This window comes from Nilaparvata lugens, chromosome 6 (genome assembly GCF_014356525.2).
Source record: "Nilaparvata lugens isolate BPH chromosome 6, ASM1435652v1, whole genome shotgun sequence".
NCBI classification, from domain to species: Eukaryota; Metazoa; Arthropoda; class Insecta; order Hemiptera; family Delphacidae; genus Nilaparvata; species Nilaparvata lugens.
The window spans coordinates 59,397,939-59,411,107 of NC_052509.1; the positions used below are offsets into that span (position 1 = coordinate 59,397,939).

The following is a 13,169-nucleotide window of genomic DNA, read 5'->3' on the forward strand; positions in this document are numbered from 1 at the left end:
GTACACAGACGCACATACACTCATACACACACACACACACATACCACACACACACACACATACAGACCAATACCCAAAAACCACTTTTTCAGATTCAGGGGACCTTGAAACGTATACAAATTTAGAAATTGGGGTACCTTAATTTTTTTCGGAAAGCAATACTTTCCTTACCTATGGTAATAGGGCAAGGAAAGTAAAAAGAGTTTGAAGTTCCCAATCTAAAAATCAACAATTCAGTTCCTAGTTTTAATCTAAATATTATTATTCTATGGGAAGAATTTATTTTACAATAATTCAAAGCCAAGCAATATTCCTTGAACAATATAACAAAATAACACATCATGTTGTTCAATCTATAATAACAGCTGATAAATTTGAAAATTGGTGAACCCCATAGAATGGCGATTTTTCAATGCATCACGGGATTGTGTCATGACCTGTATTTATAGACCTTGACCTTTTCCAACTCCTAACCCTACTAAACCCAACCTAAGCAAACTAGACTGACCTGACAGGCAGACCACCGGTTGGGAATGGACGGCCGCTGCATGTCGACACACACGACTCGTCGCATCTCGTCGATGGTCGGGTCGGAGGGCACCAGGTCGTAGAAGGGCAACTGGTACTCGTCGTAGATGCCCCCCACGTTGCAGCGGCGCGCCACCTCCCACAGGATCAGGCCGAACGCGTACACGTCAGCGCGTTTGAACGCGTCAAAGTGGTTCATGTTCATCGACTCGTCCAGCACCTGCAACCGAATGCAGTCAAAACAATCAATTTCATTCACACATTAATTCATTTTACAAACGACACTGATGTAATAATATTGGCAGATAAAATACCGAATGCATTTGAAACAATGAATTTCATTTACACATGAGTTCATTCATTTATTTCTGTTACAAACTACATTGATGTAATAATATTGGTAGATAAAATACTGAATGTATTTGAAACAATGCATTTTTTCACAAATTAATTCATTCATTTCCTTCTGTTACAAACAACACTGATGTCAGTAGTAATTCCACCCCCACCACCACTTCCCGCCACTCCAGCACTGGTGAGGAGATCTTTGCTGCCAAATTTTGTTTTCAAGGCCACAAGTTGTTTGTGATTTAAAATGGTAGATAGAACACCGAGGCATTCTTTGGGATATTTTTCTTCCAAATTTAGGCAATTAACAGTCCAAAAAGTAGGTTAGGCTATGTTTCTCAAACTTGTACAATTTTCAGTGCAAACACTTACAGTTACAAACATAGCATTTAGAATTAAGATAGGTGCCTAATTAAATAGCAAGATTACACTCAATAAACATTGATGTTGAATTTGATGTTTAGCTCGCCGCTTCTTTAAAATTACTGCTTCTTCCATCTGTCTTATCTTTAATTTGCGTTTCTCATACGGTAATGTCTAAAAAATATTTAATTGTTTAATTTTAAATCAATTATATACGGCTTGTGTACTAAAGTATTTTGATAGAATGAAGAAAAAAATGGCGACTGAGAGTTGTTTGTTTACTTTAGTACAGTCACTGTCAAAAGTAAAAATAAAATATTCTGGCAAACAGACAGCATTGCAAAGCTAGAGAGAGATAGCGCTATCTGTTTTGTTGTATGATAGAAAAGGACAGCAACAGTATTGTCAATCCTACACTGCCATTATAACGTGGACCTCGCTATAGCGTTCTATTTAATAACAAAAAGTGACTTATTTAAACATTCTAATTTGCAACAGTGTAGCTGACTAGATTCCCTGTGTATCAACCTTTAACTTAAACACGATGCTGTGGATTTCACAGCATTTCATATGCAAGAAGGTTATACATTTGGTAAGAATGTTAGTGCATTTGCTGTGAAATGTAGTAACTAAACGTCCCACTTGTTTCAGTTTGCCTGGAATAGGGACTCGCAGATCTGGGGTACTCCTGTTTTCAACGTATTGTCTGTCGATTTATGGTGGAATATTTATCATACCTATAGTGAATTCCACGTTATAATGACAGTGTTTGATTAGCAATGGTATGTTTGATATGATATGTTTTAGAAAATAATATTATTGTCACCCCAACACATATTATAGTGGGGTATCATAATTAGGACTAAGTTTAGTATTAGCAACTTTTGTATGTATAATAGAATAATTATTATGTATATGTTTTGTCAATAGACTCCTCTGGTTGCAATTCATTGGCAATCAAAGAAATTATTATATTATTGCTATCCTTGTCTATCATACAACAAAGCGGATAGCGCTATCTCTTTCTCGCTTTGCTCTGTTGTCAGATCGTCTTCTAACAATGTAGAATGATTAATAAACAAAATATTTTATCTTAATTATGAAATTATTGAAAAATATAATTCCTTGCTTAATAAAATATTATTGATTATTTTAAACGAGAATGAACCGTTAATATTACATCAATAAACCTGTATCACAGTATACATACAGTATCGAAACTCAGCTAGTACCCTGGCGCAAAAATCCGCCATCTTGTTAGGAAGTTCCGCATTGTAATAGTATTGATGGGAGGTTTTGGATCACTTTACTGATCCGGATCAATTGATCTCGTTCACTTACTTCACTTTACTTTACTTTTCTTGATCGTCACAATTACTGAACTGCATTAAGGGAGCAACGATCCCGCAGTATATGACACGTCAAAGTTTAATCTAATATAATCTACCTTCCCTCCTATTTCAACATAACAGATCCCACATAACATACATCAATCAAACACTATTCAACAAGGAAGTCTGCTAACCTGTACGGACACAATACAATAAGGAATTCCCTGAGTGTTTCTTGAACTCCTTCAAGCCATCAATTTCTCTTATGTGAGATGGGATTGAATTAAATATTTTCATTCCCATATAAAACGGGCCACTCTCCAGCAGGCTTTGTCTGTGATGTGGGTAAACAAAACCTCTAAATCGTGTATTATGGGGATGACTCACCTGGTTCTCCTCATACATTCATCTATTTTTAAAAACGAAGACTGCTAAATCTAATATATAAATAGCAGGAGCCGCGAGCCAATCAGAAGACTAGGATTGGAACTTCCGAACTTAGGCGAAATTCGTACTTAGGCGTTTGATTGACAGTTTCCATTCTGTACCTATTCTGTGCCTGTATTAGCTACCGTCTATTGACAAGACAGAGGATCGGCAACGATTTTCTCCTATCTTCCTCCACTGCCTTTATAACGTGGACCTCGTTCAAACTCACTGCCGGCGCACAATTTGTTCTTTGCCGGTAGTGCCATTTTGTAAGTTAGAATATTTATTTTACTGATTTGTGAATAATTTTGATGGGAAATGAATGAATTTGAATGAATAAGAGGGTCTTGTACCTCGGGAGCCATGTACCGCTTGGTGCCGACTCTGTTGTTGAGCGGGATGTCGACCGTGTCCGTGGCCACATCATGGCGGACGGCCAAGCCAAGGTCACCGATTGCGCATGTGCCGTTCGTCTTCACCAGGATGTTCTTCGACTTTAGGTCCCTGTGAGCGATCGCCGGTTTACCTACAATCAATCAGCCAACCAATCAATCAACTTTTCATCAACATAATAAGTCAATGGTGGAAGTTTTAGCACAATCATTTCAATATTCTGTATATTGTGACGACCCAAACACCAAAGTTAACTGATCTAATTTGGAATTTAGTGGAACAGATATCCAATGAATATCAACCTTCGATATAATGTTGATCGATAGTATCAACTCATCGTCTGTCTTAGAAGGCTCCAGCAATATCTTCAAATTTCTATCATTATGCATTACACAGAGTGACACAGAATAACGGGAACTTTTAAGAACGCCATAAAACATTAGTGGGAAGGGCAAAAATGACTTTATTCAAACTGTAAAGTTCAAGACTTGCCATTTGAGAATTATTAATAACATCTATCACTTTTTGACAATTACTTCATTAAGATGGCTTCCTCCTGAACGAATACACTCTTGAAATATGTGTTGACGATTCCTCATTGATCGCTGCAACATCTGCGTTTCCTGGTCCCATGATATGTCCACCTGCGATTTTCTGTTTGTGGAGAAAACGTTTTCACAACTTGATCAATAACTGTAGTTGAATCATAACAGACAATTCAAAATGAAATTATTAACAATATCCCAGCTGAAATGTTGCAGCAATCGTTCAGGAATCTCAACACAGATTTCAAGAGTGTATTCGTGCAGGAGGAAGCCATCTTGAAGAAGTAATTGTCAAAAAGTGATAGATGTTATTCATAATTCTCAAATGGCAAGTCGTGAACTTTACATTAGTTTGAATAAAATCATTTTTGCCCTTCCTACTAATGTTTTATGGCGTTTTTAAAAGTTCCCGTTATTCTGTGTCATCCTTTATTTAAGCATAAAGATTGGTGGGTTCAATTCTAATTAATATATTTCTACTTTACCATATAATTTTGCTTTAGTATACAATTATTTTTTCTACATAAAAAAATTATCAAAATTTATGTAAATAATATGGACTTCTACGGACAAGCTACTAGTTTGTCTATTATGAAAAAAGATAGAAAGAATATGATCGATGCCCGCTTTACCAACATTCTACAATCAAAATTTCTTGTTTTCACTGAAAATTGGGCTCAAATTTTAAAGTAAATGAAACAGAACCTACTTCTTGGACTAGTATATTAATCAAAATTCAGGAAAGGAACATTTTTGGGCTGTGCCTGTTGGTCCTTCTTCAATCATTTTAATGAAATGTGTTTTGTGTATCATTGAATGAATAAATAAATATTGTCATTCATGAAAATATGGCAGTAGGTTAGGTGATAAAACGCCATGGAAGTTGGAGCGTTGGAGGGCAACTCACTATTTGAATTTGAAATCGGATATTATGAATCTCTCTAATATCAATTTTATAAATGTTGATAGAGCTCATTGACCCCAAAAATGCATAGCTGCAGGGGGCGGAATTAGTTTCACTCTATCAAGCGTCCATGTTAAAATTGATCCAATACACTTCCTTTGAAGATAATCATGCTTGTTTCTTGCATTCTAATAAAATTTCCTCTGACCTGCTTCATTTTCATCTTATCAACTTACAGGCTCAACTGGTTATCAACAACACTCAAAAAATTGAACAACATTTTATCAAATACACTTCTATAAATTCTATACTATGATTATTAATCTCAAATGCTTCCCTTGAAGATAATCAATCAAGAAGGCTTCCTGAATATGAATAAAATTTCCTCTGACCTACACAATTTTCATCTTATCAATTACCACAATGGTCAATTTGAAACAAAATGTTATCTCTACAGTTAATATTCGATAGTAAATGTAACACGTAACTGAACAATTATTGGTTAGAATTCCAAAATATTCAATTGAAGACTTGAGAAAATCATGTTTAAAAGTTTGGTGTGAGGAAAAATATCATCACCAATAGTTGGTGTGACAGCATGACATCTAAAAACGGAAATTTTACTTCTTTATTTTATAAGGCTGGCCACTAACGGTAGGACATGCATGATACACATGAGGTCATACATTGTTGTGTAATCACAGCGAAAGGTTTCGTGCAAAATTTTTTGAGTTTAAGTTTTTGTATCTCCGAGTTTTTGTAGTTTACTTTTTCTTCGCTCCTCTATTTAAGGTAAAATTAATTTTCTATGATTATAATTTGAAAATTTCCAGAGTTAATTTATTGTTATTGGTAGTTTATTTAATGTTAGAAGCCTCTCGCTGATGACAGCTATGCATGATGAATATTTATGTGTTTTTGTTGACGCCGTTTGAATTTAATGGAGTTTGGCGCTGAGCAGTTAGTTTTGAATCTTCCCCGTCTACTGGCGCACTCTAGAGCATAATTGTTTAATTGTTCGTTTTGTAGTTTTCAAGTTCAGTCGGTTCGCATAACTGCCTTCGTTGACAGGACAGTTCGACTCGTTTGTTGATTTGTATTTTCCTTTTTACCACTCAAACCTATAGATAAAAATCACTCTGACTTACAGCACAGATAATCAGCTGGGGTGAGTTTTAATAATAGAGTTTTTCATTGCATCATGAATGGATTCATTAGTATTTTTCTGCCAGAATATATTGAACATTAAATCGATTAAAATTACAGTCCACTCAATCAGAAATTTGTATAACTAGTTTTCATGCATGTTCTACCATAAGTGGTTAGTCTAAAGCCTCGCACACACACACACACATCGATTTTTATTCGTACAATATTTTGCCGTCCTTATGAATTCTATCAGATTAAACGGAGCATGACAAACATCAACTGTTTGAAATCATCTGTTTAGTCTAGTAGAATTCATAATGACGGCAAAATACCGTACGAACAAAAATCGACGTGTGTGTGCGAGGCTTAACAGTACAATATTCATTTTCAGACAAGGATTGGAAAAAGTTGTGATGGGGTCGACCAGTTATATTTATAAAACTGCTTCTGCTGGAAGCTAAGACCTTTCAGCAGGTTACCAGTTATAGTGAGATTTACTTTCAACTGTCAGCATTGGTTAAATGAAAAGTATTGATGAAACTTATAAGAAATTCCAGCAGTTTAAAGTGCATGTTACAATGGTGAAGACCAATGTGTCTAGAATACATTCCTTGATGGAGACTTTTCATAGTTGGATTGAGAGAAATCGTATTTTTTGTTTGGTTCTTACCCTGAGTGCCGATGATTTCCATGTGGAGATGCGCCAGCCCAGTTGAAATGGACAGTGCCATCTTGATCATGCCGGGCACATCAACTGTGCTGCGATTCAAGAAGTCAAACAGCGAGCCATTCTCGTGGTAGTCAGTTATCAACCACAGTTGTGTCCATGTGCCGTTATCTACAAAATAAACGATGCAATCAGAAACTTTCATGAATACAATGGTTTGATTGGATATTGTAATGCTTGAATACTTGGGCTGGAGACACGCCTGTTATAAACCGTTCCGATCCCACTCCCATCGTATCAATCAATCAATCAATCAATCAATCAATCAATCAATCAATCGTACTGGTGAATCACTAAATCACTAAAACACTTCACTTATATGGGCTACTTTTGTACAAATTAATAAAAACAATATAAAAACTTGCAGTACCCTTTATTAGACCTATTAAAAACTTTAAAGTATTTCAACTTGAAAATGACCTAAGTTATGGTCGGAACTAGTCGTTAAAATATTTGAAAGTTTTTAATAATAAAGGGAACTACAAGTTTTTATATTGTTATTATTAATTTGGCGAACCACTCTATTATAGCTAAACAGACAACGGACTTAATGCAATGAGGTCACATGACCTGTATACTACCATGGAGAAACACTAGCATAAGTAGATATTTGATTTGATTTGATTAAATTTTCTCCCTGGAGACTCTTTAAAGAGTATAGGAAATCGTCAAGGACTATTTGTCAAAAAAATAAAGGAATACATATAAACATATAAATTATTATATACATCACATTCCACAATGTACATTGCAATTTAATCCTCCCAAAAGCCTCATTCTCCATCCATAAATTCTTGAATATTGTAGTAAACCCCGTTTGCTAAATATTTTCTCAATAGCTTTTTGAAAATATCCTTATTCTCATTTTCTCTCAAAGCTGACGGCAGTTTACTCATACATTTCATACCCATATAAGAAGGCTTATTTTCATACTGAGCTGTCCTGTGGTATTGTGCAGAAAATTTACTCTTATTTCTAGTGTCATAATTATGTATGTCACAGTTTATTATAAATTTTTTATCTCTTATATACATGATCACTTCGAAAATGTACAGTGCAGGCACAGTGAGTAGTCCTAGATCTTTAAAATACTCTCTGCAGGACTCTAATGGCTTAAGACCTTTGATCGCTCTCACAGCTCTCTTTTGCATTCTAAAGATTCTATCTAAATTTTTGAGACTGGAGCCCCCCCCAAACCAATATTGCATACCGAATATGTGACATTATGAGGGCATGATATACTGTACATGTTAAGATAGTGTTCCCAGTACTTAATCTTGAAATCTGCCTGAGTGCAAACACTCCAGATGATATTTTACAGCACAAATGATCAATATAGTTATCCCAAGACAAGTTCTGGTCCAGCAAGACACCTAGAAATTTCACAGACAGAGGTTGTTCAACATTCACTCCATTTATTTGAACTCTCTTCAAGATCTATATAATTATTTCTATGTTTGAACTGCAAGAACTGCGTTTTAGTTTCGTTCACTTTGAGGTTATGTTGACTGAGGAATTGGGCTATGGCATGTACATTGACAAAAGTATCTAATTCTAATTTTTCTGCATCCTTTGCACTACAAATGTAGGATGTGTCGTCAGCATACATCAAAACCTTACCACTTGTTATTATTTGTGGTAAATCGTTAACATATAAAATGAATAATAATGGTCCGAGGATCGAACCCTGTGGTACACCTGTTTTTATTCTAAGATTATTTGTGTCATATCCCATGGTATAGGGCGTTTATGTCGCAACTTTTACTGTTATCTCAAGCTGATAGTCCACGTACTTCTTTCCCGTGAAGCTGTGTGACACTGGTAGTCTCTCATATTGTGCCGTTCATACACTCTCACCTCAACAGAACAGTAAAATTCGACAATAATCAACAGTAATCGGCTTGAGATAACAGTAAAAGTTGCGACATAAACGCCCTATACCATGGCATATCTACTTACGCTATTGTTTCTCTATGATACCACCACCACCCCTTTACACCACAGAAAAATCGGACATGAATTGGAGTTGCATGACAAGTGCCTCCCAGATTTTATACAACAATTTCACCCTATAAAGTGATAAATTACCAACATTGTGAATAATATTAAATTTCAATTTGTAAAAGAGCAGAACGTATAATTTACTTTCCAGTGAAGCCGAAAACTCAGTATCATTTAGAAGCTTTCTCATATCATCAAGTACGATTTAGAAGCTTTCTCATATCATCAAGTACGGTTTAGAAGCTTTCTCATATCATCAAACCGGATTTGGGATACTGTTAGTCATAATATTAGTTAGTCTGTTGGTCATAATATTACCTATATAATATTATGAATAGACTATTGGCTACCCACTGTAACAAGAACCAACCCCCTACACTCAGACGAATAGTCTTGTAGGGGTATTCCAGTAAAACATGCTCTGTAATACAATGTATCTGTATTTTGTATGGAATAAAGAATATTTGAATTTGAATTTTAATTTGGGATGACAATATAAATCCTCATCAAGATTCGCATATTATAAAATTGTGCAGAAGTGTCATGATCCTCAAATAGGTATAAAAATAGTTAACAAAAATGAAATAATTCCCTTTTAATAATAATTCTATACCCCTGAACTCCCGCGAAGCAATTCCAAGGCTATTATAAAATATATTATAAAATTGTGCAGAAGTGTCATGATCCTCAAATACGTATAAAAATAGTTAACAAAAATGAAATAATTCCCTTTTAATAATAATTCAATACCCCTGAGCTCCCGCGATGCAATTCCAAGGCCTTCTCCAACCACCTGTTGGAAACCACACTGTTTAGAACTAACCAGTTGGGAACCACTGTTATAGATTTAAAGTGTTCAGAAAACATTGTTAATGTCAGGAGACTACTAAACATACATAGTCTGACTTTAATTATTATTTCGCTCGTTGGAGTAAGTGATAACGCGCCGGTCTAATAATCAAGAGAACCCGAGTTCGAATCTCGAACGGGGCAAAAAGTTTTTGACCACAGCACAATCACATAGATACGGCCACCCCGTCTTTCGGAGGAGACGATAAACCGTCGGTCCCGTCTCCCTAAAAAGTAATCGTCATCTCTCATCATCATCCCTCTCACCCACGCACAAGCCTAAGAGCTTATGTGGGCATCACCCTCAGTGTTATCGTTCATTTGGTTATAGATCATGGATTCAGACATGATAATGGTTGAATTATTTTTAAATTTTGAAATATACACTTGGTTGTATCAAACGTGTGGCACCTAATTTCATCTATCGAAAGCAAAGCCAAGAAAACCAATGAACGAATCTAAATGTGCGTACAACAGATATACGCGCCGCGAACATGAGCAATTCACTTTTAATCAGCTGACTATATCTGTATTTTTACAGAAACGGTAAGATACAGATATAAAAAGCTTGGCATCAGCTGATTAAAAGTGAATTGCTCATGTTCGCGGGCGTATATGTGTACGCACCTTAACAACTATGAGATGGCATTATTTTACGGTTTTGATGCCATTTGAATTGTATTCATTCGCTCATTGACTGTCAGATGGCAGGAGAGTTTCAATAAATTTAAAATATCTATTGCTCATCAATTTATCGCTCAGGCATCGGCCGGTTTGAGAGTCAGTGTGAATTTAGTTCTCGTTCTGCTAAGTTCTGCTGTCGAGGCTTTAAGATTCAGGAAATTCGTCCTGAATCTGTCTAAATATTAGTCGTTCGGGAATTAAATTTGTCGAGAATTCCCAGAGACAATCGTTCTCTAATTTGTACAGTTACAATTGAGAATTATTCATGGAAGGAGCTTGTCGTCGTTTAGTGGCATCCCTTCTATAATATTGAGTATTTCGGCTCAATTTAGTAACTCCTATTCGTGTCGTTTAATATTATAGGAAATTCGGCCTATATATTTATATTCGTGTAAGTTGCATTGTTTCGTTATACGTGAAAAGTTACTCACGTTTCGTATTAATTAGTGAAAAGTGAATGCCAGAATACAATTTTTAGTTTTTGTTTTTATCAATAGTCAAGTCATAGTGTTATATATTCCAGACAGTAAACTCCATCTTAGAACGGGAAAACAGCAAGGAACCAACTTTAACAACAACATTTAGGATAAATCGGTTTGCATAATTTCACCTATCTTTTCCTCTCATCTATCATATCCAACCTTTTACCTCAAATAGAAGTAGGCAAACAAATCCATTCACGACATGTTGGATTTGGGATTTGGTGAGTACCTTTTTGATTTTCTCTATGTTCTATGTATGTGGGTTTTTCTGAATGGATATATTATTCAGCACAAAGATTTGATTCATTCTATACAGTCCACATCAGAGTAATTGAAGCTCGTAGTTCGAGCTATTTAAAATCTAAATAACCAGTATTTACGTTCCATACGGTCATTTAATTTGATAGTCTTAAGGTGCGTACAGACTTTTGCTCTGCTCCGCAATCGAACGTCACTCGAGCAGATCGATTGATGATCGACCGGGGAGCAAGAGTGGAACGCGAGGAGAGCGTGTAACATAGGTCGATCTTGGCAAGCTCCTAGGTCGAGCTAACCAATAGTTGCGCATGCGTGGTCAACGTGTTTGTTTGTAATGTTTGTTAATAGTTACGATCTCTGTGTTAGCAAATAAAATTATCAAAATTAATAATTAATTATTAAATTAAATAATATAAAGTTATAAAAGCATTTATAATAATAGGTACCGGCATATTAGCATTTAGAAGAAAGAAGCCGAACTCCCAATCAAGCTTTTCACCTTTTGAAACATTGACAGACATTACCTTTTATAATAAAACATTAAAATAAATGAAATAATCATAATATTCATATATGACGATATATATATTTATATATATATTGGATATATATATGTGACGATTGACCATACATTTTGTTAAATGTCTTATGTCAATAAAGAAATTTCTATTTCTATTTCTATTTCATTATAAATTTATTATATAAACATAATGTATTATTATTAGGTTACCCAGCAATCCCCTAGTGATAATATTTTATTTAGTTTTGTCACCCGATCAGCTGGATTGAACGTATCACATTTGTGAGGTTAGATTGCAGCGAAGTCAACAATAAGAAAAGAGCGGATCGATCATCCTTAGAACATATTTCGAACCTCAATCGAACCCTTGCGTAACATCTCGCGTAACGTTCATGATCGGTGTGCGAGCGGATTGCGGAGCGAGTGCGGAGCGTGCGGGGAGCGTGTTGGAGGCGCGTATATCTATCTATATACACCTTTACCGGAGCATAGACCACTTGATGATCTGAAGGAACATGATATATTTACCATCTTGAGTGAATACTCACCTTTATTGTCAGCAGCAATGAATCCGAGTATGTTGTCGTGACGCAACATGACCGTCTGGTAGATCTCGGCCTCCCGGAACCAGGACCTCTCCTCCCGCGACGAGAATATCTTGACGGCCACGTTCTCCCCCCTCCACCTGCCCCGCCACACCTCCCCGAAACGACCCTTGCCTATCGTCTCCACCAGCTGGATTTGACGCGCGATGCTGCGTTGCACTAGCAGGGGTAGACCTACGAATCACACAAAAACAATGATTAGTTAGGTTAGGTTTTAGATAGTAGATAGACTAATGCCAGGTCTACACGACAACGATATCTACGCAAATTTAGCGCAAACCAGGTTTGCGTCGAGTAGACGGGAGATCGTTGCAAGTTTCTCAGGTTTGAAGGTTTGTGCTTTTTTCGATCATGCTTTTTTAGATCAATCTCAGTCAGGTTTGCAGCGATTTTTCTAGGAAACGATTATGATCATCCTATTCATCAAAACCTAAATCACTTCAAAATGAAGATAGATAACTCGCAATTTAAGATTCGGATTCAGCACCCTCAAATTAAGTATGTGCGAGATCAATTCTAAAAAATACTCAAAAACAATGAAAATTGTTTAATGGATAATAATTCTTATTTAATCTATAGTAATGTTATAGATATAGTTATTTACTCCTCACTTGATAAGCAGTTTTCTTGAATATTATTATTGAGGAAAGGAGGAGGTGGAGGAGTAAGCGGAGGAGAAGGAGGAGGAGTAAGGGGAGGAGGAGTGAGGGGAGGAGAAGTAAGGGGAGGAGGAAGTGGATGAGGAGGAGTAGGTGGAGTAGGAGGAGAAGGGGTGGAGGATAGAGGAGGAGGAGGAGGAGTAGGTGAAGTAGGAGGACGAGGAGCAGGTGGTGGAGGTCGAGGAGAAGGTGGTGGAGGAGGAGGAGGAGGAGTAAGGGGAGGAGAAAGTTAATGAGGAGGAGTAGGTGGAGATGGAGGAGGAGCAGGTGGTGGAGGAGGTGGGGTGGAGGATAGAGGAGGAGGTGGAAGGACTCCACTTACTTTTAGATTTCCCCCCCTTTTTTTAATACTTTTTGAAAGGCAAATAACATAGATGGACCACAAGAGTAGCTC

The 13,169-nt window shown here is 36.4% G+C and overlaps 1 protein-coding gene across 1 annotated transcript in view; it reads right to left on the minus strand.

Moving 5' to 3' along the window:
- The window catches only part of LOC111045734 (TGF-beta receptor type-1), a gene marked incomplete at its 5' end in the record, with an annotated part of 42,390 nt that overhangs the window by 13,334 nt on the left and 15,887 nt on the right, over positions 1-13,169 (minus strand). Inside the window, 4 exons of the mRNA XM_039431572.1 lie at positions 509-748; positions 3,353-3,525; positions 6,661-6,828; positions 12,060-12,290. Of these exons, the coding sequence (XP_039287506.1) occupies positions 509-748; positions 3,353-3,525; positions 6,661-6,828; positions 12,060-12,290 (812 nt within the window). The remainder of the gene's footprint in view (positions 1-508; positions 749-3,352; positions 3,526-6,660; positions 6,829-12,059; positions 12,291-13,169) is intronic.